The following is a 26,503-nucleotide window of genomic DNA, read 5'->3' as shown; positions in this document are numbered from 1 at the left end:
TGGCCAACAAAATATGACCAGCTCGCCCCTCGAGTCCAAGTGAATGGTTGTGCCAAATTTGAAGACGTTCCGTCGAGGTGTTTCGTGAGGTCACCACCATGACCTTTGACCTTTGACCTCCAAATTTGAATCACTTCATCCTCGAGTTCTATACTGAAGGTTCGAAAAGTCCAACTCACTGGTTCCTGGTGTTCTTTGTTCTCCTGGTTTGGAGGGGAAAAGGGCTTCACAGACAGATGGGCGGGGCTATGTAACTTCTGGGTGTGGTCAACGGGATGACAGGTGATTTTGTCACACTGTTTATCTCACCTGCATTTTGAAAACCAGTCGCCACCATGAGAGAAGGAGCAACTCCAACATCGCTGCTCTGCCTGGTTTTAATTTTCCAAGGGTCCACTGTGATGTATATGAATTCAAATTTATTTTCATTTAAATGTAAATGTTTCGTATATATTATATTATTATCAATTATTTATCTTTCTCTGTATTTCTTACCGGCATTTTGCAGTTTTTCTTTCTCGTACTGTCAATGCAAATTTCCCCAGTGTGGGACTAATAAAGGAAGATCTTTATCTAATCTCTTGTGAAATCACTTCAGTGAGTGGTTTACATTTCTAGACAAGAATCCCTCACTTTTCTGTGCAGACAGAAGCGACGTTGGCACCGAGGAACAATGAAACAGCTGAATATAAAACCGTCAAACATTAAAAGGGAATCTCTCCGGGCAGCTTAAATCTGGCAAATTGAAACTTTATATTTTCCTGACTGGCTCCATTTCCTTATTCAGAGCGTTCACTTTTGCCACGGTGAGCCTGAAACGCTCACTGAGGTGCACTTGCGAGCTCAAAAGGGGATCACGAAGGCAGACGTTCGCACCTACAATCTGCTCTGTGTCGTAAAACATAATGTGCCCATTAGAGCTGGATTGCTTTCTCTCATCTCAGCCGCACCACTTCCAGTTTTATGCACAGATTTTTCCTGCATTCATACGTCCCTCTTACCACATGTCTGCATTTGTGTGCATGTGTTTTACAGTTTTGCATGATACTTCCTGTGCCCGCATTGTCATGAATTGCTTTTACCAGAACAGTCCTTCTCCCACAGTGCACGAGTTAATTACAGCTGAATCGTCATTACTTGACATGGCCGTGGCTTCCTGTAAAACGCTTTCACTGGTCTCTGCCTCTGCACTCAAGGGAAACATTAGCGTGCTGCTCAATGGAGCTATGCAGAACAAATCAGTCACTCTGACAAGGAGACAAATAACAGTGCATCTTTTTCACTGTGGCTAACATTTGGCTATAATAGTATTTGTGTGTCGACTTGAGTTATATGAGGTCAGAAACTGCAGATCCTGCAAATAAAACTGATGCATTTCATTTATTGGCCTCTTCTTCAAATATTTTCTTGTGGTTTTTTTATTTTCCCCCCAAACATATCATTTTAAGATTAAGTGATTTGAGGAAGACGTGGCATCAAATGCAGCTGAAGGAATAAAGAAAAAAAAAAGTTTAAACAACTTTTTTTTTTCTCTCCTTTTCCTGATTATAAATCAGGAGATGGACAGTTTTGTTTTTTGCGGCTCTTTGCATAATAATAGGCTCCTCTGTTGTCAAGGAGGGAGGAAGGAAGGAAGGAGGGAGGACGCAGAGGAGAGGGGAGGAAACTGTGCTGAAAGAAAACTGCTTCCCCAGACAGTGTGAAGTGAAAAGCTTCAGGATTTCGGAAACAGACGAGACAAGGGAGCAGCGCTTTGATTTCACAGATCAAACAATCTCATGGAGCTTTATTTTTATTTTCTTTAATCTTTTGCACTTTTTACTGATGAAGACGGGAAATATAAACTTATACATTTTGCAGGGGGGAGGGGTGGAGGGGTGTTATCTTTGACTCTAAAGTCTATTTTTTTTTTTTTTTCTCTAAATCATGCCACGTTGAGATCACGCCTGTGATGAGCTGAGCAGACGCAATGATCATCCTCCTCCCGCTCTCACGCGCCGCTGACAGACCGCCGACAGACGACGCGCCGAAAAGTTCCCCAAGTTTTCTTTCCTCATCCGCCGCATTTTGTTTTATTCTTCCACATTCCTGCGGCGTTGACTCCTTCGGTCCTGAGACCCGCCACCGCCGCCGCCACCCTCCCCCGGCCCGCCCCAGCATGCTGGACTGACGTCTGAGGAATGGCATCGGCTGTGTTTGAAGGCACGTCGCTGGTCAACATGTTTGTCCGGGACTGCTGGGTCAACGGGATCCGGAGGCTCATCATCAGCCAGCGGGGGGAGGAAGAGGAGTTCTTCGAGATCCGGACCGAGTGGTCGGACAGGAACATTTTATACTTGCACCGGAGTTACTCCGACCTGGGTCGGCTCTTTAAAAGACTTGTAGAGTCCTTCCCCGAGGACAGAAGAGACCTCTCCAAGTCTCCACTGATAGAAGGTTGGTATGAGGGGAAACAATAGAATGTGACACTAATGTGACCGGAAGTGGTGATAGAGCATTAAACAGTTTCACAAATGATATTTAAATTATGATCAGGGGCTCAGCTACACATTATGGGACCATATGCACGGGATTTAGGACCCCCCCACCCCCTGTAATAATAATTGTTTTAATTCCTGATCAATTATTTGTTTAGTTTAAAAAAAAGTCAGAAATAGAGAAAATGCCTGACAACAACAACCCCCCAAAACTTCAGTTTCTAATGATAAAACATGAAGAAAACCAGTAAATCCTCACATTTATCTTGCAGACTTTTAAACTATAACAAAAAAGAAAAATTAAAATTATTGGTGATTAAGTTTCTGTCCAGAACAACTAGTTTCATGTCATCTTTAAACTCCTTTCCCACTCTTGACATCGATCACTGTTTTGGACACATTGGAAAGTTCATTGGAAAGTTCAGCTTTTGCGAATCAGTATTCAGGGAGGGGGGGGGACTTTGCTTCTGCTCGCCACAGGAAAACTCCTGCAAAATGATAATCCTGTTTACATTTTTGCCTGAGACAGCTGTTGTTTAGATTGTTTTTTTTTTGTCTGGATTACAATCAGATCCTGTTTCCAGAACAGCTGCGTGAAGCAGAACTGTAAAACATTTCTAAATGTGCAATTTCTCGCCAGATACTTTTAGTGTTGGGTGTTGTACGGACAGAACAACTGGGCATCACATAATAACTCGTAACCTAAGATCTAAGATGGTGTAACTTATGGTGTTTTAAGGAAGTTAAATGAAAACAGGAAAACGTGTAGCTAAACATAATCAATAAGGTTTTTAAGGGTCAATGTGACCACAGCCGCTTCAGAGCCTGGATTTACATGCTTTTGTTTGGACAGCTTAATAATTAACAAAAGTCCACGTTCACATGTCACATCAGCAGACCTATCACGTAGCCTGTATACCAACACGAAGACAATGGTTTCCAAATCCTTCGTCAATATTTAGGACCTGAGACATTGTGTGATCTGAAAGGTCAGCGAGGTCACCGTTTTGGGAATGCACCAGAACTACTTCATCGGACCTCTTTAGGGAACAGTAGGTGGATGTTACTGGGTCACGGCAGAAACGCTCATAGATACCCAGCAGTGAGGCGAAGGTTGTTTGCGCTGTCCGAGGGTCACGGTTATCAGCGACACATCGCTCTCCGACAAACAATCAATCAATGAATTTGGTGATGTGTGATTCTTTACAGATCTGAAATGGAAGCATAATTTTAATTCCTTCTTGCAAGTAGCAGTACGAAAAATGTCACTGACGATCTGAAAGGTTGTGATTCATCATCATCATCATCATCAGCATCATCAGCCGATGCCAGCTGATTTAAGAGGGCCGTGTTCTGTCAGATACCGACCCGACACTGTGGTGCCCTTGCGTTGCCAGTTGGATTGGCAGTGCTCCCAGCTTGTTGTGTGTGTGTGTGTGTGTGTGTGTGTGTGTGTGTGTTGTGTGTGTGTGTGTGTGTTAGTGTGTGTGTGTGATATCCCCACTCAGACTCCTTGGCACTGCCCTTTTGTTTCTACCCACTGAGCCTATATGAATGTTTTGGAAACATCCCTTTAGTGGGGACTGGAAAGCTCAGCTTCCTGCCCAGACACTGAAAATAGCTGACGGATTTGTTGACAGCTCGCTCGCTCGCTTCGCCTCTGCCAGTGCAGCGTGCACTGCATTTTGGGAAGAGACATTTCAGAGCTCATGACTCACTTTTTCACTTCTTTTTTCTTTTATTTTTTTAGTAACTGTCTGTCATTGTTCATATCCTCACTACAGCTCAGAGATAAATGGGGCGGTGATATCAGTGCTGAGGCAGATGTCGGTGGTGACTCAAGCTGGTTTGACAATTTCATTGATTGATTGATATCAAGCCACAGGGTCAATAACAATCCCCCTTTTTGGCCTTTCCTTAATTCGTTCCTCTGTTCAATATTTCATTTGCATCTCTTCTGATTTCCTCAGAGTGAGAGTCCTGTGACAAACCGAAGCTTTGGCCTTTCTCAGTCCACTTTGCTCCAGTTTCTGGCTCTGCTCATGTTTTCCTGTTTCTCCGCTGCACCCGGGCAACAGAGGGGGCGTGCAGAGCGTTCAGACTTATGTCATGATGACAGAGGGGAGCTGGGAGAGAGATGAACTTCCCATATTTAGTCCCTGTGGTCTGTGAAAGCCTCATAACACTTACCTGACATGTGACCTCAGAGTGAACACTGACAGGAAGTGATTGCTCAAATTCCATGCGAACCAGATACCACCGGGGAATGTAGATACAGGCTGTGTCTGAAAACCCCCACTCCCACTTACACGTCTTCATACGAGATTCTCAATAGTTTCCTCTTGAATGTCAGTCACCATGTTGGTTGGTCATCATCAATTAAAGGACAAGCACTGGATCATGGGAATTTTTTTTGTTTTTTGTTTTTTTTATGAACATATATTTGGTCTCTGAGCGTTCAGTGGAAAGACAGGACGAGGACGTGTGATGTCAGCGGGATGGGGCTTGTAGAGAGATGCGCTCGGTGATGGGGGGAAAGGGGTGAAGTGAAATCGTTGCTGCTAGGAGGCAACGTTAAGGCCTGAGTTACAAGTCATTTTACTAATTCCTTTAGCTGTTAAGTAATTAAAGTTTTAAATGTATTCTCCTCTAACTATGAGTGAACTATTCCTTTAAACTTGAGATAAGCGTGAGTCACAGTGAGGCTCAGTTTAAGAGTTTTGAGAACAATGAAAAATTTAAATGTGTTTTAATATTTGAGTTTAGATACTGGTTATTTAAGTCAGAGAAAGATATGTAATTGAGGAAATATAGTGAAGCGCTAGTAAATATAGTGCACTAGGTAGGAAATATAGTGCACTAGATAATAAATATAGTGCACTAGGTAAGAAATATAGTGCACTAGATAATAAATATAATGCGCTAGTTAGGGAACTAGTGCACTAGGTAGGGAATATAGTGCACTAGGTAGGGAATAGTGCACTAGTTAATAAATATAAGGCGCTAGTTAGGGAACTAGTGCATTAGGTAGGGAATATGGTGCACTAGATAATAAATATAATGCACTAGGTAGGAAATATAGTGCACTAGATAATAAATATAGTGCACTAGGTAGGGAATATAGTGCACTAGATAATAAATATAGTGTACTAGTTAGGGAATATAGTGCACTAGGTAGGGAATATAGTGCACTAGGTAGGGAATATAGTGCACTAGTTAAATATAGTGCACGAGTTAATAAATATAGTGCACTAGGTAGGTAAAGACTTCAATACTGGTACTCGTACACAGGATTACTGAATTTTGATGTCCTCTGCCTGTTGACTGAGGCATCCAGAAATAACATGGTGGCGTAACTGCGGCGAGCTAGTGGTTAGGAGATAACGTGTTATGCTGCTGACATGTGCTTATCAGATCCATGCAGAAGATAGCTGCTGCTTACAACATCTGACGACTGTTATGACAGCGTGTTTGAGGATGACTTGAACACAGAGCAGTTCCTGTTGTAAACCTACTTGTACTGTGTTATTTCAGCTAATACCATAAACAGAGGGGCCTGCCAACATGGCATACTGTCAGACAACTAACAGATGGTTAACTTTAGCATGTAATTGCAACAAAAAAAACAAAAACAAACCTATGAGGCAGGATCATACACTAAATGTCATCTGGCGTGTGTGTAATTACTGTCATTTGTGAGATTTAACCATCTTGCTGCATCAGGTAGATAAATGTCGAAAACGTAGATTAATTATTAACAACACAAGGACCACTGTAGCCAGGAAGCCCATGCAGGAAATAGTCTCAGTTTATATGAAGACATTTTCCAGAGAACCACCCTGTAATTGTAACAAACACAGCAAATCAGAGATTAGATACACACAGATGAGTACTCTGTAGTTTTGGAGATGAAATTCACGGTGTGCAGTGGCTCAGGAGTAATACCCTGAGGCATGGTGGGTTTATTTTTTCTTTCGTTGTCTGTATTTATTTTGTATTTGGGCGATTCCCTGTGTGCCACAGTGGGAGGGGAGCTGCAGTAAGAGTGGAGTGTCAGTAGCAATCCGGTGGAGCCCTGCAATTTTGGATTCTGGATTGATTGCATTCTGTTGCTGCCCGTCTGCGACACACACTCACACACGTTCTGTGCTATTTCCAAAACTAATTAGCGAGGAGGCGCCTCGCATGTGGAGCTCTCTGAAATCGCCCCAGCTTGCTGTTTTTCAGCAGCTTGTGTACATGAGAGTCTCTCAGCTGATTAACATCCTTGTAGCATCCATGCGATGGCAACGAGTACGTGTTGAATGTGCAGCCTCTAATCGAAGAGATATGCACATCCGTCTACATGTCACATCTACTGTGGTTAACTCGATTAAATCTTGCACAACCAGCACCAAACTGTTGCAAAAATAACTCCACATGTTTCTGTTTTTCATATTAAACAGGCCCGTTGCACTGTATTTAATGGTAAAAATAATCAGGAAGGTTGAAGTAAGGCTTATACAGGCTGTATAATGTAAATATTAAATTCAAACTTAAGAATAACTTTGAAAAACGTATGATCAATTTAATTCCAAATAAAAGACACAGTAACTGTACTTTCAGTAATAAGCGGAGACACAGCCTGTTGTATATTTGGCTTCCTATGATTGTTACCAGCTCCAAACACAAAAACCGCTGATTATATTTTATTATACATTCTTCCTAAACCCAGCCTGGATGTCTTGTGTGTCTACAGCCGATAAATAATGTGCGCTGGTTTGCACTTGATCCATTACATAAGCAACCTACATGGCAGGAAGAGTGGATGAACTTTACTAAACTGTTTAGAAGAGGAACAACAGACGAGAGTGAGTGCGGGTTTTGTCTGTGGTGAAGTTTGACATCCAGGGTCGGAGACGAATAAATAAAATAGTTACACCGGCGTCGTGTCTTGAAGAAGAGCAACCCGGAGGCGGTGTGAGGTTCAGACTTGGGCGGGCATCCTGGTGATGATATAACTGCCCAATCACTCTTTCACATCCCCGTGGGTATGATGTCATGACTGTGGGACCATTATAAATGGATGAGCTTGTGACTGTGTGCGTCGTGTTGCTTCAGGCGCTCTTACTCAGAGCAACCGAAACCGCTGTGTGACCACGTTTCATCCGTAGCGCTTACATCAGACAGGAGGCTCATCAGCGCGGCTGCAGCCTCCATCATTATTCTCCTCGGCGCGGCCCTTTGTCAGCAGGGCGGTAAATGATGCCGACTGCTGACTCACATGGGCGGCAGCCTCGCAGGCCTTCTTGCTAAAAGTGCTGATTTCACACTCCCACTACCTCTTAAATTACGCTGCTGGTTTTATGCAGGATTAACGCGTTATCACAGACGCCGTTGTGTGGAGCTTCTCTACTCTGCCATTACTCCTCTTGTACAAACACCGGCAGTTTGACAGTATCACGTTATACTGTTCCCTGTGCAGACAGTGATAAGCAGTCTATTTTTTTGCCTCCCTCTACTGTCTTGGGGTAAATATCAGGGGGCATTGTTAATAAAAAAGGTTACTGTATTTAATAGACTACCACCTTTTCTCTTGCAATCGTAGCAACCTTTTTCCCAACTTGAGATAAATACGAGCCTGTCCGGCGGTGAGTCCTGACCTATGGGTGGATAATAGTCTGTTGGCAGCAAAGGTCAAAGCAGCTTTTTTTTTATCACCCAGGTACAGAAATAGTCACAGTTAACATTTAAATTGTGGGAGCTGTTCTGGAGCAGCATCCTCAGTCTGGGTCCACGAAGGCCGAACTCCCCGCCCTTTGCGACGCAAGGCCCTTGTCACAAAAACGTGAGGTTTAAGAGTCCTCGGTTTGAACAGTTGAACCGAGCTGAAACATCATACTCACATTTAACAGTGTGATCCTCAGCCTCTCTGTCGGTGTTGTTTGCTGCAACATTATTTTCATTAACCGGCGTGCAATGAATTGTGGGAAAGGTTCGGCCACGACGGATCCACCTGAAGGATCCTTCTTTGTCCAGGAAAAGAAGGATGCGTTTCTTGGCATTTTTAAGTTTTAATTAGTTAATTAATTAATTAATTTGTTTTTTTTATTGAAGATGTATAGAAACAGGCATAGCTAAATGCTAACAACAGCATGCTAATATGTTCGCAATGACGATGCTAACGCGTTGATATTCAGCAGGTATGATGTTAATTGGTTCCTTATAGTAGTTTAGCATTTTAGCATGCTAACATTTGCTTAATTAGCACTAAACACAAAGTAATGGGTTTGATGTGTTGGTCATTAATTCTGCATTTTATTTTATTAAACCAAATTATTAAAATGTCCGTACTGTATTTATTTATTTGTTTGTTTCAGGGCTGGTAAAAATCAAAGAGGCACACGACATTGAGGAGAAACTGAACGAGGTGGAGAGACTACTGAAGAACGCCATCAACATGCCGTGCAAGGTACGACATTCAACTGCAAATAAGTTTTTACCGGGGGCCCGAAAGGTGGATGTTGGGGAAACCTGCAACTAAATCACCCATAATCCTCTGTCCGCAGTATTCCAGGTCAGAGGTGATGTTGACGTTCTTCGAGCGGTCGCCGCTGGACCAGGTGCTGAGGAACGACAAGGTCCACAGAATCCAGCCGTGCTTTCAGAGTCCGATCAAGATATCAGGTACGACGTCTCGGTCTTTCTTTCCTTTTCGTTGCACAAAGACGGAGACGTTCGGGGCGTCGTGGCGACTCAACAGGTGATGTGACGTTGTACCTTTCAGAAATCATGCGGTCGAACGGATTCTGTCTGGCCAACACGGAGACCATCGTGTTCGACCACAATATCCCTGAAGAAAAGGAGAGACCTTCGTCCACTGACTCTGTGGAACATACGTAAGTGTTAAAATCGTTCCAGCGTTTGATGCCATGAAACTTAGGTTAGAACCTGAAGATGGCGTCAAGTTTGCACAGGATTCCTCGCTTGTTTACTACGTACGTAAGGATTTCTACATTTGCTCTTTAAGTGCTTCGGCCCGGGGGAAGAGGCCATTGAGTGTGAACCCACCCTGTGAACCTCCACCCTCCTCTTTATGCACCACAGGAAGTGTGTCTATGCACCTCTTCCTTCCCTGGGTGTGTGTAGGAAACAAAAGAGACCAACACATTCCTCTCGGGTCTTCACACAAAACAAAACTTTACGTCGCTGAGATTTTTACTGATGCAATGCTCTTACCTTGTACTAGTAAAAAGCATGTAGACAGCTTTAGATAAAAGGCATCAAAGATGTGATTCCTGGGTAAGACTACATGGCTGCTTCCTGTCCCTGCAGTAATGTGTCTGTCATTTTGTTGCCAGGTATGAGGACGGAACAGAGTTTCTGCCAATGGAAGCAGACGTGTGCGACGAGGAAACAGAAGCGTATGTCACCAACCTTTCCTACTACCACCTGGTCCCGTTTGAAACCGACATCCTGGAGTGACGGAGGGATTTTTCACCCACAAGACGTTTTTTTTTTTTTTTTGCCAACGGACGGTCGACGCTGTCGCCGCACGCAGCCGCTCCGAGTTAACGCTGCCGCTTAGCGTAGCATCCTCAAGAGTTGCTTAAAGTTTTCTAGCTCACGGCGGAGTCGGGCAGGTGCACAAAGTACGCACCGAAATACTGACAGAGCGCAACGGCAGCAACACTTTATTTTATTTTTTGCCATTTTCTGTGACGTCACCGGTGTGCCTCATCCAGAGCCTTATTTAAAAACAAATCAAGATAAGAGTCTTCAGACTGACTATTAGAAGGATTTCAGGTGTTGTGATGCAACCTGTGAGGGCCGCACGTCGGCTGAAATTTGGAAAGGAACCAAACCGCATTGGACCGGTCACTGTTACTCATAACTCTGCTGAAGTTACCAGCGCTCTTTCTTTATCTTTAGTGTTTAACCGTGCGCAGCCAGTTTCACCGCTGGACCTCGATCGTAGCATCGGACGCATCTTTAAACTGCTTCCCTTCCACTGGTGTTTTGTTTGCTGTGGGAATGCAGGAGTGAAGCTTTGTGTATGAGCTTTGTTTATGGTGCAATTTACACCAGCATTTAGGGATTTCTTTTTTCGTGTACAAGCTTATAACTCCGATTTGTTGCTGTGATAAAAGACGTAGCTTCTTCGGCATGAGAGAGCAACTGGACGTGATGCGTTCTCATGAGAAGGTTTAGCTGCCTCCAAGCTAAATGAATAGAAATCATAGGAATTTGAATTCAAGGTTGAACAAATAGTGACTTAAAGCTGCTGTTAAATTGATTTACAGTTTAAGCTACAGAAACATTTTTCACAGTTAAAGATATGTGCTTCTGTTACGTAAAAAAGAAATATGAAGTGCCATTATCATCCTGTTACAACACAGTCTTTCCAAAGTGAGAGCTCAATGCTGCCTTTTTGGATGTTGGTGAGATTTTGTTCCTTAAATAAATGTAGAATGCAATATGTGTAAATAGTGTAGCTGGTATTGTTGCTTGTTTTTAATGTGTATAAACAAATAATTTGATGTGTCTGAGCAGAGAATGAGTGCTGCCATTATGTGGATAACTGAATCATCTCTCCGCTATTGTCGCCATCTGATGAGTGATAAAATGGGGCAAAGAAAGCTTTGTTTTGTTTTATGGGTCAACTGAGGTCACATCTGACCCCGTCCTGTAAGATGACGTGAGTGGGTTCAGTCAGACAGCTGACTACAGTGAACGTGGGAGTCTGCAGCTTGGCCTGCGAGAGAGAGAGAGAGAGAGAGAGAGAGAGAGAGAGAGAGAGAGAGGGGGGATACAAGTCCTCTCTTTTTCTAAGGAAGAAAAACAACATGGCTGTACTGTGTATAGGATAACACTTGATTAAAATGCATGCCTTTTGTATGTTTTCTGGGTCCCTCCCACAGTGAGGAGGCTGCTTTCACTTCTGCATCTAAAACCGTGGAGCTCAGTGCAGCGCTGCAAATGCAGAAAATACATTTTTTGTGTGTGTGTGTTTGTGTGTGTGTGTGTGTGTGTAGGGTTAAATGTATGGAAGTCCGTCTGCACGCATTGTTTTGACGCTCCTGTCGATGCAGAGGTTGCATTCACCGTCTTACAATGTGGGCTAACAGCTTGTGTCCAGTTTTCTGCCCTTCTTAACACAAAGGCATTCAACCCTCACAAACTTGGCACACAAGACTCCAACAGGACGGTCCTCCGCATGAGTCTATTTAGTAACACAGTCATGATCACTATTCACCCCGTGAGAAAGTACAGCTCTTTCTCAGGGCGTGAAACTATTTCATGCTCTCTTTTTCTTTTTTGTTTTGGGGGGGGGGGGGGGGGGGTCTTTCTTTTCTCTCTTCTCTCCAAGAATGACGTCTTGCATTGATGGATATTCTCTGGATGTAAAGGTTTTTTCTGTTGCAGAAAACAGCCACATGAAGGCATCGATTAAGATGATTCAGTAACAAGGAAACTGGAATTTGTCATTTAAATTTTCATACTCTGCGAAGAAGCGCTTGATGTTTCCTGTGAGCTCGTATTCAGAGATCAAAGAATATCGACACCCCTCCGTCTGCCTCAAGGCCCTTCGAGAGCTTAAGCAGTCGGTGCATTATAAATATTCTGCCACAGTTTCCATGAAGTTATGACTAAAATGGTACTCAGCTGATTCAGCGCAGTGACAGGAACGAGTAACAAAACGCTGGTACTCCAGTTTCAGTTGTTATTGTTTCAAACATATCACTATGTCAGCCAGGGGTGTGAGGATTCAGATATGACAGGTAATATATGAAAATAATAATTCACAATAGGTTGTTATTTATTGTGTAAACTCCAGCCACACTCCTGTGAAAATAACCGCTCTATGCCTTGTAACACGTGTGTATGTATCTGGTGTGTAGACGTGTAAATGAAGGAACCGACCGAAAATGACCTTAATTATAAACGTTGAAGATGAAGTGTATGTTTGATAACTTTAAAGCTATTCAGACAGTATTAGATACAAATTATTATTCTCGAAGCTTCTCAAAACAAATAAATACGTTTTCAATAAAAAGAAAATCTTCATGGTGTTTTCTTTTTCTGAGAAATGCATGATGGGAACACACTTATTGGTCTGAAGTTGTAGAACAAAACTGAATAAATTAACTGTATTTCAGTACAATTTCAAGGTATTTTCAGTTTATATTTTGATACTTTCATTTCAGTTGGAAATATTGCACTTAATTTACTTCACCACATTCAGCTGACAACTATAGAGTTAATTTACAGATTAATTTTTTAAATACAAAACATTATGTCATATAGTATATATGATATATACTGATATAGATTAAACTTCTCAACAGGAAGTAGAGTAGCTCATTAGCAAAAATTAGCTGCTGAGGATTTTACCTTTTGATTTGAAACAGTGAATTTTAGAATAATATGCATCATATAAACACAGTATTATTATTAGTAGTGTGGCTTTTTATTTAATGATCTACATGCTGCTTCCACTACAGGCAGGATATGGTTTGGTCTGTTGCCCATTTAATTATCTTAGAGCACCACCTTGTGGTGAATATTGGTAATCATCAACTCAGTATCTCTATATTAATTAATGATCATAAATACACATTGCGGTTCACTAACATGTTTATCAGATAATTTCTTAAAGTCTGTTTCGCTCCGGAGCAATTTCCAAACAAAGTGAATGTATTATTATTGTTGAGTATACACACATTACACAATATATTTTATATGAGGTACAAATAATGACAAAACAGTAGATAAAAATGGAAAAATAAATGAAGTAACATAAAAATAAATTGCAGATCAAACTCATAACATAACACAAGGCTGCAGTGATCACAGCTTTAGAGTTTGTGCCGTATTTCAGTGTGTCCAGGTAGGATATGAGATTCTGTAGCTACATGGTGTAAATTGAATTTTGCTTGTAAAGAAATGGAATTAATGACATGCATGTTCTTGACAGACATTTAATCGGTAACAAATACGAAATAAAATAAATTAGATTTGAAATGATGATTATCTATTGTCTGTTTAAACAGTTGTAAAGGTCAAACCACAAAGTTTGACAAAGTTAGTTATAGTTTCATCCGTGTTGTGATAGGAGGAGGGTCAACATTTAACTTATTTTTTTATTTTTTACCTGAAATAACAAGATAACATCTGTGCAATATTTTCACAGACTTCTCACTTTATTAAAAAAAAGTAACAAATAATTCCAAAAGTAGGTTTACTAATTGTAGTAATTTTTTATTTATTATTTATTTATTTTTTATTCATTTTTTCTAATTATATTATTTAAAAGATAGAATATCTTCACTTAATTTTTTAATTTCAAAATAAAATCCCCCCCGAAAAATATGCAGCTGTTGGTGCGTCGAGGAGGCTGCGTAACCTCTCGCGCATGCGCAGAAGTACCTGATTTAGCCGCTGTATTTCCTGCTTGCTGTTGCAACTCGAAGCGATGGCAGAAGTGAAGGCTTCCCTGATTTCTGGAGGTACGTTCACTGTTTTATTCACCTTTGAATGTTAACCCAGGTGTTATCACGAACGTGTGCGCGAGCGACGTCCATTAAAGCTGCCGCCGTGGAAACTGTGAGGCGGACAGAGGCGCAGTTAGCCGGGACGGCAGCTTTAGCTGGTGATGCTCCAGTCATGAGGTCTCAGGCTGGAGGGGGAGAGCAAGACTGTAAAGCTGTTGTTCACATTTAACACCAACGTGTACCCTTGTCTGATTTCATGCCTCTTGTTTGTTTTTGTTTTTTTGTTTTAATATTACAGTTATAGCGGTTTTCCTAAGTTCAGCGGTGCTTGCATTTGTTGAGGACCTAGATGACACGTAAGTGATGCACTCCTTGAATGATCCCTTCAGCTTCCTGCACACTGTAACACAGTCTGTAATATAACTTCCTAGTGTACACACACACACACACACACACACCATACACACTTTCTGTTGTAAATCCGAGTTTACCTCGCTTTGGCTTGGCTTCCTTCCTGTCAGGCGCCAAAACACAGTCATGCTGTGCAGGTTTTTCAAGAGGCACATCACATTTTCAAAAGGCCTCAGGGTTCAATAAAACAGAAGCAGAAATGGATCTTCAACTTAAATTAAAGAATGCATTTAAATGTGTGAAAATACTTTTAATAGAAAAAGTAAAAGTAGAGTGTTTCTATTATGTTGTCCATCTCATTCACAGTATATGAGTGGGGGCAGGAGATACCTCTCTGTAGACAGTGATGCAATGACAAAATAATAATACAGCTGAATCAGCACTTCTGCTTTGTGTCTTAGATTGCAGTAGTCCTACCGAGGTGTACCTAATAAACTGACAATTCAGTGTATGTCATATAGTTTGAATATTATTATAATGCTTTGACATGTGCAGCTTTTTTAATCTGTGAGGATGCATTGTATTTTTGTTTTAGTTTGTCATATGTTGTATGCAACCTTAGCTTTTGGATATAAATGTCGTGCCGTAAAAAGAAGAATATGTCCCACTGAAATGTGGTGGAGTACAAATACAAAGTACCTCAGGATTGTACTTTAGTAAAAGTACCACTGGAGGAGGAGGAGGTTGTCTGGATTTCTTCTCAGGTTTCCAGTTGCACGCTGCCCTTTAATTGGATGCATGTGGTGGGAAGTCTCTGAAGGTTTATGTCTCTAGTGTGTATTTGTGTTGGTGGGAACTGCTAATTATGTCTTTTGCAATTTTGTTACTAATGATGATTAAAGCTGCAACCCTCATTTTAATCTCCTAAAAATGTGTTTTTCTCATTGTTACCTCACATTGAAGTGAGCGAGCTTTTGATATCTGTAATTTTTATCCAACAAGAGAGAAGGAGTAGATTTGAGTTTAATAATTTTTAATGAGGTTATTGATTTTTTTGTTTTTTTGAAAAACCATATGAGAGACAAATAATTATTCCAGGCAGAGTTTTTTTTTTTTTTTATTCGTCCTAAAATGTTTCTCCAAACATTTCCTGGATCCAGGTTTTCAAATGTGAGAATTTAAAACATATCTTTGTCATACATGACAGGAAGTGAATATCTTTGGGTTCTGGACTGTTGGTCGCCTGGGTTGAATTTATTTTCTGACAATTCACAGACAAAACGATTTATCCAGGAAATAATGAGCGTCTAAATCCATAATGAAAGAAATAGTTAGCTGCAGCCCTAATGATAATTTTAGTGTTTTACATCCATATAGCTGATAATATTATATATCTTGTATTATTTTGGAGTGTGTAAAATGTACAATAAAGTAAAATATGATTAACTTTAATATTTATTTTCTTTTCTTTCAAACAGTTTTAAAGACACCAGAGTGAACGACATCTGGCTGGTTGATGTAAGTCTGACATTACACACACACACACACACACACACACACACACACACACACACACACACAGTCTGGGCCCATTCAGCTATGCTTTACTTCACGTCCAGCGCGCCACTGTCCTGATCATCCCTTGCGGAAACGGCAGCCGTCAGGGCGGGACGTGGGAGGGTGGAGGCGCAGCGGGTGTGCAGACTGTCCTCTGTGTTTGTGATTAGTCAATGAGAAGTCATGCATGCCGGGCAAAGCCTGGGGGCTCGGAGGGGTTTATATCAGATACGAGTCTGGGTCCGTATAAGCAAATCTAGCTCGGACACTCAAAGCTGCTTTCACTGCGAGTTTGGGGATGAGCTGTGACACTGGGGCGTGTCAGTGTATTGATAAGAGGTTACACACAGTCAGACTCCTCCACTAGCACATTACTGTTTGATTTAAACTGTAAATCCACTAGAAGAGGAATTTGAAGTCAAAATTTTTGCCTTATGAGTTTAACTTCATATTTTTAGCTCCATTAATCAATATTTAGAACACGTTTCTGTAATAATAATAATAATAATAATAATAATAATTATAATGCATTGTTTTTTCCAGTGTGCTTTTAGCCTCTTTTAGCTCTTTGTTTTGTTTTTTCAGCACTTTACACTGAATCTCCGGCTCTTATCAACATGTAAAACTGTTGCTTCACAAAATAATTTACTCATTTTTTCGTGATGCTGAACCCAGTTACTGCTGGTACTTTTTGGTTGTTTGATCATAAATAACAAATATATGTTTTCCTATTTTATTATCTATTATACGTGGTGTTGAAATGTTGATCTGAAGATTGCTTTCTTCTCCCGCTCGTTCTCAGTTCTACGCGCCGTGGTGCGGCTACTGTAAAAAGCTAGAGCCAGTATGGTACGACGTGGGAGTGGAGCTGAAAAGCTCCGGGTCGCCGGTCCGTGTGGGAAAGATGGACGCCACCGCGTACTCTGGTGAGTAGATGATGAAGCAGCTGAACGTGTTCCCTCGGAGCCCGTTTGTCCCCAGGTGATTATTTCACATGTTGGAGACGAAGGCAAAGACAAATCATGATCATTCCCTGTATGTAAAGGGCTTTCAGCTCCCATCCAAAGCTGCAGTTACAATTTTAAAGATGGATTTTTGATGATAATTTAATTATGTCACAATATAATAAGCAAATTTAATATATTTGCCACAATTAAAGATATAATAACCATAAATCAAGTCAGTCAGTGACCTTATTTATGTTCCACTTGTCTTTTAAAGGAACAGTTCCACATTTTGTTTTATCTCTCTGTTAAATATGAGGCTACAGCTAACAGCCGGTTAGCTTAACTTAGCCTGGCAACTAGGTGACGAGGCAGGCTAACTGTCTCCCCCTGTTTCCAGCCTTTTATGCTAAGCTAACTAGGTTATTTATTTAGTTATTTATTTGTTTATTTGATAATGACAATGCATGTTAATGAACATCAGCACAAATTACACAATGTAAAGACGCCGGATTGAAGCAGAAATACATGTTTACTTCAGTCGTCCAGAGACAGTTTCAGCTCCAGCTTCATAGGTTCCTTTAATCAGCTGTTTTCAAATGTTTTTCTTTTTTTTTGTTGGATACAGAAAAAAATGTTTGTGACTTCTTCTTTGAGACGGTTTATTTCCTCTCTGTGTTGCAGGAATGGCGTCGGAGTTCGGCGTTCGCGGTTACCCCACGATAAAACTGTGAGTGTCTCTCTGAAGTTCTGGACACCCAGAACCTAAAAAACACAATTTTTGAAGTTAGAGAGTCAAATTATTTCGACTGTTGTCCCGCTACCAGACTCTTCTTCACACGTCAGTGCAACTTCGAACAGGCCTGAAGAAATCCATATGAGATTAAAGGGCTCGTTGAATTCGGGTCCGGTCACAGTCTGCGGATCACCCTCGTCTCTGTGAAGCCTCTCGCTTGTTAATCACCCCGTCATCCCCTCAAGTGTCTTGACTTAAGTTTGTATTTTTGTTATCATCAGGATCCTTTTCCCCACTGTTGTGTTTGTTCCCCCCCCTGAGGTTTTGGCCCGTCGGGGTTCCCGTAGATGACTTACTCAGGAGAGATCAAGGTGTTGTTGCCGTCAACTCGAAGCATAACCAAGTGACATACTGTGTTCACACCTTCTGAACTTTAATTTTATTAAGTTCGTCGCGCTCGGATGTTGTTAATGATACGTTTCCTGGGTGAGGAAACTGTTTTTAAGATTAGCTTGAGCGATTTTAAATTGACATCTCCTGTTGCTTATATTTATACTTTTTCTCCGGGACAATTTATCTGGGGAATCTGTGGATCAACAAATGTGATCCGCGTGATTCCTCTCTCCAACTGTGAGCCGTTTCAACTCGTATTCTTCATCTAACTTCTGACAAATTGTTTCTTGGGGTGCGAGTGACACTGTTTTGAGTAAAAATGAATGAATCTTTCGTAGACGCCAGCTGCTCCGGCGGCGAAGCTCACGTTTGGCTCCTGGAGAAAACGATCGCCTCGCGCATTACGGAGTTTCCGACATATATTTGAAACGGAATCATCCGTCTTCACGCTGCCGTAATGGCCCTCGCCATTTAGTTTCATCAAGCTCATTTGGGAAACTGCCACAGGATCACGGCAGGGTTCATAACATTAAACCAAGCAAGTGATGAAACATCCATCGACGAACACGAGATGCCTCCCCCGGTGACGGAGGGAGACTTGATTTAGAGTTTCTGTTTCCCCCTGAGTTCATTAAGCCCTGTGGGCTGATGCAACCTTAGTAATCCTTAATGCATTCTGCTTGTTGTACGAGCTCGACTCGGGCACTTTCCTCCGCTGGAACTCAATTAGAGAAAGTCATTTGTTTTTTTTTTGTCTTTTTTCCTTTTCTTATTTTTTTCCCCGCTGGAGGTGCGATGATTTAGATTAAGTTGACCTTTCTTCCTGATAGATCTGCTGTTTCATCCCAACACCTCGTCAGAGACAGGTTTCGGTTGCCATGCGCACGTTTCAAGACAGAGACGAGAGTTTAATGAGCTAAAGAAAGGCTGCAGCTAATGATTATTTAAATTATTGATTTAATCTGGTGATTATTTATTTATCTTTGGCTATTAAATGATCGTTCAGTCCAGAGGTTTTCAGAGTGGGAGGTGGGCGTCACCAGGAGAGGCTCAGTGAAAGTTATTACATCAGTAATCAAATGGAGATCAGGTAAATGAGCCTGAATGTGTGTGAGTCAGTTCAAGTGATAGTTCAGAGTCAGAAACTAATAAAAACCTCAGGACAGACCTTTTTTTTTTTTGTAATTTGTTTGATTAAGTCTCAGTCGTGTCAAACAGCTGTATTAAGCTTGAAATAACACGATGATCCCGTGGGCGTCCGGGAATTGAGGGAAACAAAGCGAGTAAACTGAGGTGGGGGGAGGTTCGTCTGAGGGGGAGACGCAGGGTAAAATCAGCAAACGTTCACCTTTTTGAGAAGCTGGAAGCAGCTAATATTTGCCAATTTGCTTTGATTAGATAATTAATCAGATGTGAAAAATATTCAGTTCCCCACCGGGAAGTTAACAGCAGAGAGCGGTGAGTGACGCTGAGCGGTTTCATAATGAAATGATCTTGTTTTTGTTTCTGCCTCTCGTCCTCAGGTTAAAGGGCGATCTCGCCTATAATTACAAGGGGCCGAGGACAAAAGACGACATCGTGGAGTTTGCCAACAGGGTGTCGGGGTGAGTCGCAGCCCTTCGAGCCGCCAACATGAAACCGATCAGTCAGTGCAACTTCCTTCATTTCACAGGAACAGACGCCACGAGAAAAAAAAAAAAAACATCCAAGCCCGAGCTTATTGATTGCAGAGGCCATATTTGTTTCATAGCTCAGTGGATGTCTGCCTCTGATGCTCCAGTTTAGCCACTGTATCAACTGAGCCTGACAGATTTCCTCCTCCTTAAGGGAAATCAAGCCAGATCCGTGACAGAGGGTTTGATCAAAAGCTTGGCTCTGTTTTTATTTTTTAAGTCTGGGGCTGCAAGTAGTCGAATCCCCACTGGGTGGCGCCACCAGCGCATAAAATCAGCAAGGCAGACTTAGTGCACATTCATACATTAGTCACTACACCAGTGTCTCATTTTCTGTGCTGTATTTTTAAGTTTAATACACATTTAAATAAACTAAATCCTCCTCCCCCCCCCTGCTGTGGATTTTCTTCTCCCGCAGACCGGCCGTCCGAGCGCTTCCCAGCAAGCAGATGTTCGAGCACATGATGAAACGACACGACGTGCTGTTCGTGTACGTCGGCGGGGAGTCTCCCCTCAAAGTAAGCACCAAGATTCCCTCCCAGCGTTGACTGAATAACAGACACGCTGCTCAAAAATAAACAAAGACCAGCTTGTGTGAATCACCGTGCAGAGACTCAGACGTTACACCTGTTAAACACTGATTTATTGAAAGCTTTTGTGCGATTGCTAAAAGGCCCCCGTTTGCCTTTTTTTAATTTATTTTGTTGTGCAGGAGAAGTACAACGACGTCGCCTCCGAGCTCATCGTCTACACTTACTTCTTCTCGGCTTCAGAGGAAGTCTTGCCAGAGGTAACGCTTTTGAATATACATCATTGTTTTCTCTTCTGAAAGTGTCATGTAATGCATTTCTGAAAGATTTATACTCTTTAAGAGTCGTGCACCCAGTTTCTCTTTTTAATTTATCCAGCTTGAAGTGAGTAATTACATTCTTTTAGCACAGATATATTCCTAGAAGTGCATGCAGGGATCCCCGGCTTGCACAGAGCTGTAGAAGATTCACAGTCAGCTGCAGAGCCGTGCTGCCGACAGGTGCACACACACTCAGAGTAAACATGATTACTGAAACTTGAAGTATTTTTTCTTTTGTGTGTCTTCACCAGTCGGTATCTTTGCCAGAACTTCCTGCGGTTGTAGTCTTTAAGGACGGAGCCTTCTTCACCTACGACGGTGAGTGTTGCGTCACCCTGTCTCCGGGTGGTTTTTCTTCCATTAAGTGCTGAGTAGAAATGAGTTTTTTGGGAGCCACGGTGGGCCACAGTTTCCCTCCGTCTATTCCCTCCTCCTCTTCCTTCTCTTTCTCCGGTTTTAATCCCTGTAACTGGAGCCGGGGCTTCTCCAGTCTTCCCGTCCCGGCTGCTCCTCTTTCATCTTCCTCACCACACTGAGTTATGGCGAGCCTGGCCCATCATAAAGCACCCGGGGCTCTGCCCACTATTGTGTGCGCGGTGAGGCCAGTGATGTTGTGGTGGTTTGTCTTTGGGCGGACACACATAGCAAAGCGGGGTGGATGGACTGCGACGGACCGCAGTTCGGGCCGGAGGAACCAAAGCGAAGCTGTTGCTGTATATAGAGTCACACGGAGCCGAGAACTGAATCAGCCGCCAAGCGTCAGCAAACTAAAATCATATTTGACATTGAAAGTTGAGAGGAGCTGCTTTCCAACTCTGCCGCCTCACCGCAACAGTGTGAGTTCTCCACGTCCCTCCATGATGTCTTGTATCGTGCTGCCGCTGCGGGCCTGAGGCGGGAGGCGGAAGCGGAAATGAAGAGCGTCGAGGCACAGCGTCAACACAAACGGCCCCCAGTAGTGGCTGTTGGGTAGGTTCGGTGCACGGTGGAGCACCCGGAGAACAAAATCCATCTCCACCGCCTCCACCGCCGCCGCCGCCGCCCCCGCCGCCCCCGCCTGCGACCTCACGTCCGTCTGTTCCACCTGACCATTCCGGAAGGCGGGCTTCCTGCGCCAGAACCGCAGCAGGAAGGGCTCGCCGCAGCAGACGCGAACGACAAAGACCCCGCTCTCCGCAGAGTCCTCCAGGACCGTGAAACGGAGGATGCGCTGAATGTCCAGCATCGCCATGGTGACGGCGTATTAAGCTTGTCAAAGGTGGTGGGGGGGAAGAGCGGCGTCTAGAAAATGGAGAAGGTAAAGCGCTTGTTATGAGATATCACAGGTGAAGCGACGCGGCTGTCGCTCGTTAAACACTCACCTGCAGTGACGGCAGAAGAAATTCCCCCTTTTCCACCACCTGTGGTCTTCAGCATCTGGTTTCCGTCCAGCTGTGCGGCGCCACGTTTGTCTCAGAGGACCGGTCTCCCTGACAATCCGCCGCCTGGAGCTCCGGCTCCTTGTGTGGTTTTTTTTTTTTTATTGCTCTCACTTTGCATGATGTTCTGTCACAAGCCTTTTTTTTTTTTTTTTTTAATCAAATGTTATTCGCCTGAACTTCCGAGACACATTTGCATCAAACACCCGGTGACACACTGTGACGTTTACTCAAGTGTGTGTGAAATATAACACACACCTTTTATTTATATACTGTGCTTACATGTATTTTCAGGAGCTGTGTTGTTTGTATCTACCGGCTACAGAAGCAGCTTTTATCACTTTTTCTTTCTTGTATTTGGTGAAGATGCAGATTGAAGATACTTATTAGAAATGCAGCGCTGGTTGTTAATGTGCAGGTCCGTCTTGTTGCTGATCAAAGCCACGCTGTCCAAACAACGGCTCCTCGCTTTGTGCAGGATGATATTTGACACGTTGTTGTGGATTTGATTGGTTTTAGTGCGTGTCACAAACACAGGCATCCCCCCTTTGTTTTTTTTTTATGAAGAGCACTGTTAAAATATAGTACAGCACAGAGGCTCATACATATTTAATTCTTCAAATCCTCAGCTTCTTACTGCTACAGAGGTTCACACTGTTATTGTGCTTGAAGAGCCTTTTCTTTCTCTTTTTGATCACTGCGTGTGCAGCGAAAGCTACTGGGCCTCATGATAGTGCTAGTGAGGGAAGTAGGGAGAAATATAATTAGTATGTATGTTTGTGTACTCAGCGCGCTACCGCTCGCTCTCGTAGTCGTCTTCAAACATGTTAACACACACTCGGAGCTCCACATGAAGGCGTTCCGTGTCGGGGCTGTTTATGGTTCGGCCTCGGCTCCCTGACTCCTTCTATGGAAGAGTATTCGACACAGCGAGGCCAGGACTGTTTTGCATATGTGTGTCGGCGGCGCTTAAATGACTGATTAACAGTCCACGACTGTGATGACGGGATGAGAAAAAGGTGACAACACAAAGACGACATTTTTCTGACGGCGTTCGCTCCAATGGGTCATTTGAATCGACGCGGGGGGGGGGGCAGATCATATTTCACCTTCCGTTAGACGGGTGTGTTAGACTGCATTGACATGTCGTGCCCAAACACGCAGGCATAAAAGTTACACTTGTGTTATTTAGCTTATTCAAGAGGAAAAACAATGACATCCTTCATGTGAAATTCAATATTTCACTGAAACATTTCACGTGCCATGTCATGATCTTTCAGCTTTGCATGTGAATAGTTTAGTTTAGTTTATTTCAGTCATTTTTCCAACTTATAAAACTCAAATACGCTGATAGATTCAATAAATAAACTAAAAACAAAAGATAAACAAGAACAAGCTCGGCTTATTATTATTCTGCCGGCTCCCTTTAAATATAAACAGAGCAATAAAAGGAAGTAAGTATTATATATAAACTTATTATTTACCCATGAACCCCCCCACAAACTGTGATATAGCTGTTTTTATTGTTGTGTTTTCTTTTTCTTGAAGTGAAACACGAGCTTTCTGTTTCTGTTTCATACATCTTCCTCTTCCTCCTCCTCCTCGTCCTGCGTCTCACCTCGTTGGAGTTATCTGTGACGATATCGCTCCCCGCCTCTCTTCCGTCTCTTCCCTCCGGTTCTTCTTCTACTACTCTATTTGCATTGTCTTGGAAGGTCTTCTCTGCCATTAACCTTCATCCTTGAAACGTGTCAGAGCCGCCTCCTCCCTCCACTCAAAACTCTTGACACATGGATCGTCCTCACTCCTCCTCCTCCTCCTCCTCCTCCTCCTCCTCCTCCTCCTCTTCATCTCTCTCTCTCTCTCTCGTCTCCCGCTGTGTGAACTCTGGGCTGACAGGCTCCTGTAGGGCAGTATGGAGATGTGCGTGGCTGGCGCCCAGGAAGAAAGCGGCTCTAATTTGTTTCAAGGTGAAGCAGGTGCAGTCCATGTAGAGGTTCATCAGGCTGTATGATCCCAGTATGGGGCCCTTCAGCTCTCGCCTTGCTTCTGGTGGTGGGGTGGTGGGGTGGGGGGTTGGGTGGGTGGGGGGGAGCTGCATGCCGTCTTTAAAGCCAGAACATCTGTGGAGAGAACTCTCTGGAATGTCTTCCATATTGACTGACTCAGCAACAGCTCTGCTCTGCTTTGCTCTGCACACAGCAGCAGCAGCACTGAGGAATAGATTGCATTGCATTATGGTCATTTTATTTGGGGTGCCAGTAGCAAAAGCTACGACCTTGGGCTTTTTTGTAAGAAAGCGCATCACAGGTTTTTAGGTTGTCATGTTCGCTATTACGCTCCCGCCTCCTTTGGGGCCCTGCAGCCTAAAGAACCATGTAAAAGTCATCAGCGTTCTTGTAATTACTGTAATAGCAGCAGAAAGGTCATGATAACTTATTAACATGTCATAATGAGGTCCCGGCTACATTCGACATCAATTATGAGCGTCCTGCAGCCTCTTTCTCTCAGCCGGAGAGAGAGAGCGGTGCCGTTTATCCCCGCCCTCCCGGGACGCTCTCCCAGTTGCATGCTGCCTCCAGATGTTGTGGGGGAAAACAACAACATGTGGCTCACATTCAGGAAACACTCCTTTTTTTTCCCCACTTTATTTTTTATTTATTTGTTGCACTTGATGGTTTTTTTTGTTTTTTTTGTTTCCTGATGCGTCTGTTGAATTATGCATTCACTCTCCAAATGTGTAAAAAATCTGCCAGAACTGTGTCCTGAAAATGAATGTACGTGTGTGTGGAGAGTCATTTACAAACCAAATGCCTTTTCCTTTTCTTTTCTTTTCTTTTTTTTTTGGAAGACAGAGAAACATAATGGCTGTGAAAATGAGGTCAGGTGTGGCAGAATCCCAGGGAAAAAAACATCTATTGTGAATGAAAATTACCGGTTTTCTTTTATTCTTTATTTATTTTTTAATAGTCTTGACAACCAGCTATTTGATAAATAGAAAATTAATCGTTTACAACGTGATAATTGTGGACAACCCGGCCTGAACAAACTCTTCTTTCACGTACGTCTCGACAATCGAAGCGTTACCTTTTTGATTGTTTACATCTGGCTCGACTCCCGGTCTGCTCGCTCTGACTCACGTCACGCCGTTTCAGACCCATAATAACCTCCCTGTCTACTTAACCCGGAGGCAGCCCTCTGTCAAAATAATTTCTGATTGCTGTTTGGCTGACCTCTGTCCAGGCATGCTCAGCTTGTGTCCCGCTCTTTATTCCCTGGAGAGCGTACAGGTGGTGAACACTGTGATCTTCTCACACACTGTTTTAATACAGGTTGTGTGCTGAATGTCGATTGGCTGTTTTTCTCCTGAAAGATTTCTTCTTCCTGTCTGTGTTGCAGAGTATGAGGACGGCAGTTTGTCATCGTGGGTGAACAAGGAGCGCTTCCAAGGGTACCTGCAGATCGATGGCTTCACGCTCTATGAGCTCGGGGAAACAGGTGGCGTACGCATTAGATTCTTCATCCATAAGATGTCGTTTACTCCCAAACAGCATTTAGGTTTTTGTGTTTTATTACACTTGAAAGTTGTACGTAATCATGAGATCTTGTTTCAAATAATGCAACTAATATATACTAGGGGGCTGCACGATACGCGAGGTAACGATGATGATGATTGTTGTTGTTGGTCTCGTACCAAACAAACATCTTCCTTTTTACGTCTGGAGAATATGATTTGTAGGCCGGGGCGTCTCTGCAGCAACACAACGCTTATGTTTAATAACAATGGACAACAATATTATGACACATTTTACCTTTTATCAAAAAAAATGGCAGCTCCTGCGATTTGGCCATATTGCAATTTCCATTATTGTAGTTATAATAATATATAGTAGCAGTCATAATCTATAGGTTACAGTTGCAACTTACATTTATTTTATTTATAAATTCAGCTGATTATTATAAATATATATATTTTTATTTTTGCATAATTTTTTCTTCTATAAAATGCCAGAAAATACTGAAAAACGTCCAACCAGGTTTTCCAGTGTCCAAGGAACAGTCCAGAACCCGCAGATTTTCAAAATAAAGTTCATTTATGTCGCACTCTTCGCAGACATGAGTCACCAGGTGTCGACGGTCATCACAGGAATACAAGACAGCGTCCAGTACGACACACAGACTAAAAGTTCACTATCAAATCCTCACATTTGAAAAAAGATGGAGCTATAAAATGTTCTTTTTATTTTTGTTTTTCCATTTTTGCTTGAAAAAAGATTTCAGCAATTATCGAAATCATTTGCAGTCGTCTTTTTTTTTTTTTTTTTTCCTCCGGCTCGGCGACTAATTGATTAATCAACTGCACATTTCACAGCTCCATTTTCTGTGTAAATGGCGTTGTTTTGTCAACTGTGAACATCAGCTGTGTGACTTGTGATTGTGAAAGTCAATTGACGACATTTTTTTTAAACTGCAAAATGAGCAGCAGCGTATATCACTCAGCCTGCCCCCTTCAATTTATTACATCGTGCTACAATCCCTAATATTTAGCTTCCCGCCCTGAAATATTCAATCTACCTCATGTCGACTTTGTAATTAAAAATCAAACGTATAAAAGCTGATCTTGTAAAGA

At 42.5% G+C, this 26,503-nt stretch overlaps 2 protein-coding genes across 2 annotated transcripts in view; both read left to right on the top strand.

Moving 5' to 3' along the window:
• The first annotated feature begins 1,643 nt into the window (after nucleotides 1-1,643).
• pxdc1b (PX domain containing 1b) lies at nucleotides 1,644-12,524 on the top strand. Its single transcript, XM_056364795.1, has 5 exons — nucleotides 1,644-2,436; nucleotides 8,837-8,928; nucleotides 9,026-9,143; nucleotides 9,244-9,355; nucleotides 9,818-12,524. Exons 1-5 carry the CDS (start codon nucleotides 2,181-2,183, stop codon nucleotides 9,939-9,941), a joined length of 702 nt encoding a protein of 233 aa, XP_056220770.1. The 5' UTR covers nucleotides 1,644-2,180; the 3' UTR covers nucleotides 9,942-12,524.
• Nucleotides 12,525-13,869: 1,345 nt separating this feature from the next.
• The window catches only part of LOC130161316 (protein disulfide-isomerase TMX3-like), a 36,604-nt gene continuing 23,970 nt past the window's right edge, over nucleotides 13,870-26,503 (top strand). The window contains exons 1-10 of the mRNA XM_056364533.1: nucleotides 13,870-13,966; nucleotides 14,250-14,307; nucleotides 15,781-15,820; nucleotides 16,662-16,785; nucleotides 17,488-17,533; nucleotides 19,456-19,536; nucleotides 20,024-20,123; nucleotides 20,318-20,395; nucleotides 20,707-20,773; nucleotides 25,273-25,371. Of these exons, the coding sequence (XP_056220508.1) occupies nucleotides 13,933-13,966; nucleotides 14,250-14,307; nucleotides 15,781-15,820; nucleotides 16,662-16,785; nucleotides 17,488-17,533; nucleotides 19,456-19,536; nucleotides 20,024-20,123; nucleotides 20,318-20,395; nucleotides 20,707-20,773; nucleotides 25,273-25,371 (727 nt within the window). The 5' untranslated portion in view covers nucleotides 13,870-13,932. The remainder of the gene's footprint in view (nucleotides 13,967-14,249; nucleotides 14,308-15,780; nucleotides 15,821-16,661; nucleotides 16,786-17,487; nucleotides 17,534-19,455; nucleotides 19,537-20,023; nucleotides 20,124-20,317; nucleotides 20,396-20,706; nucleotides 20,774-25,272; nucleotides 25,372-26,503) is intronic.

The sequence above is a fragment of the Seriola aureovittata genome, chromosome 20 (genome assembly GCF_021018895.1).
Source record: "Seriola aureovittata isolate HTS-2021-v1 ecotype China chromosome 20, ASM2101889v1, whole genome shotgun sequence".
Taxonomy (NCBI): Eukaryota; Metazoa; Chordata; class Actinopteri; order Carangiformes; family Carangidae; genus Seriola; species Seriola aureovittata.
Note: the sequence above shows the minus strand (reverse complement) of the source record. Positions and strands in the feature narration are given on the sequence as shown.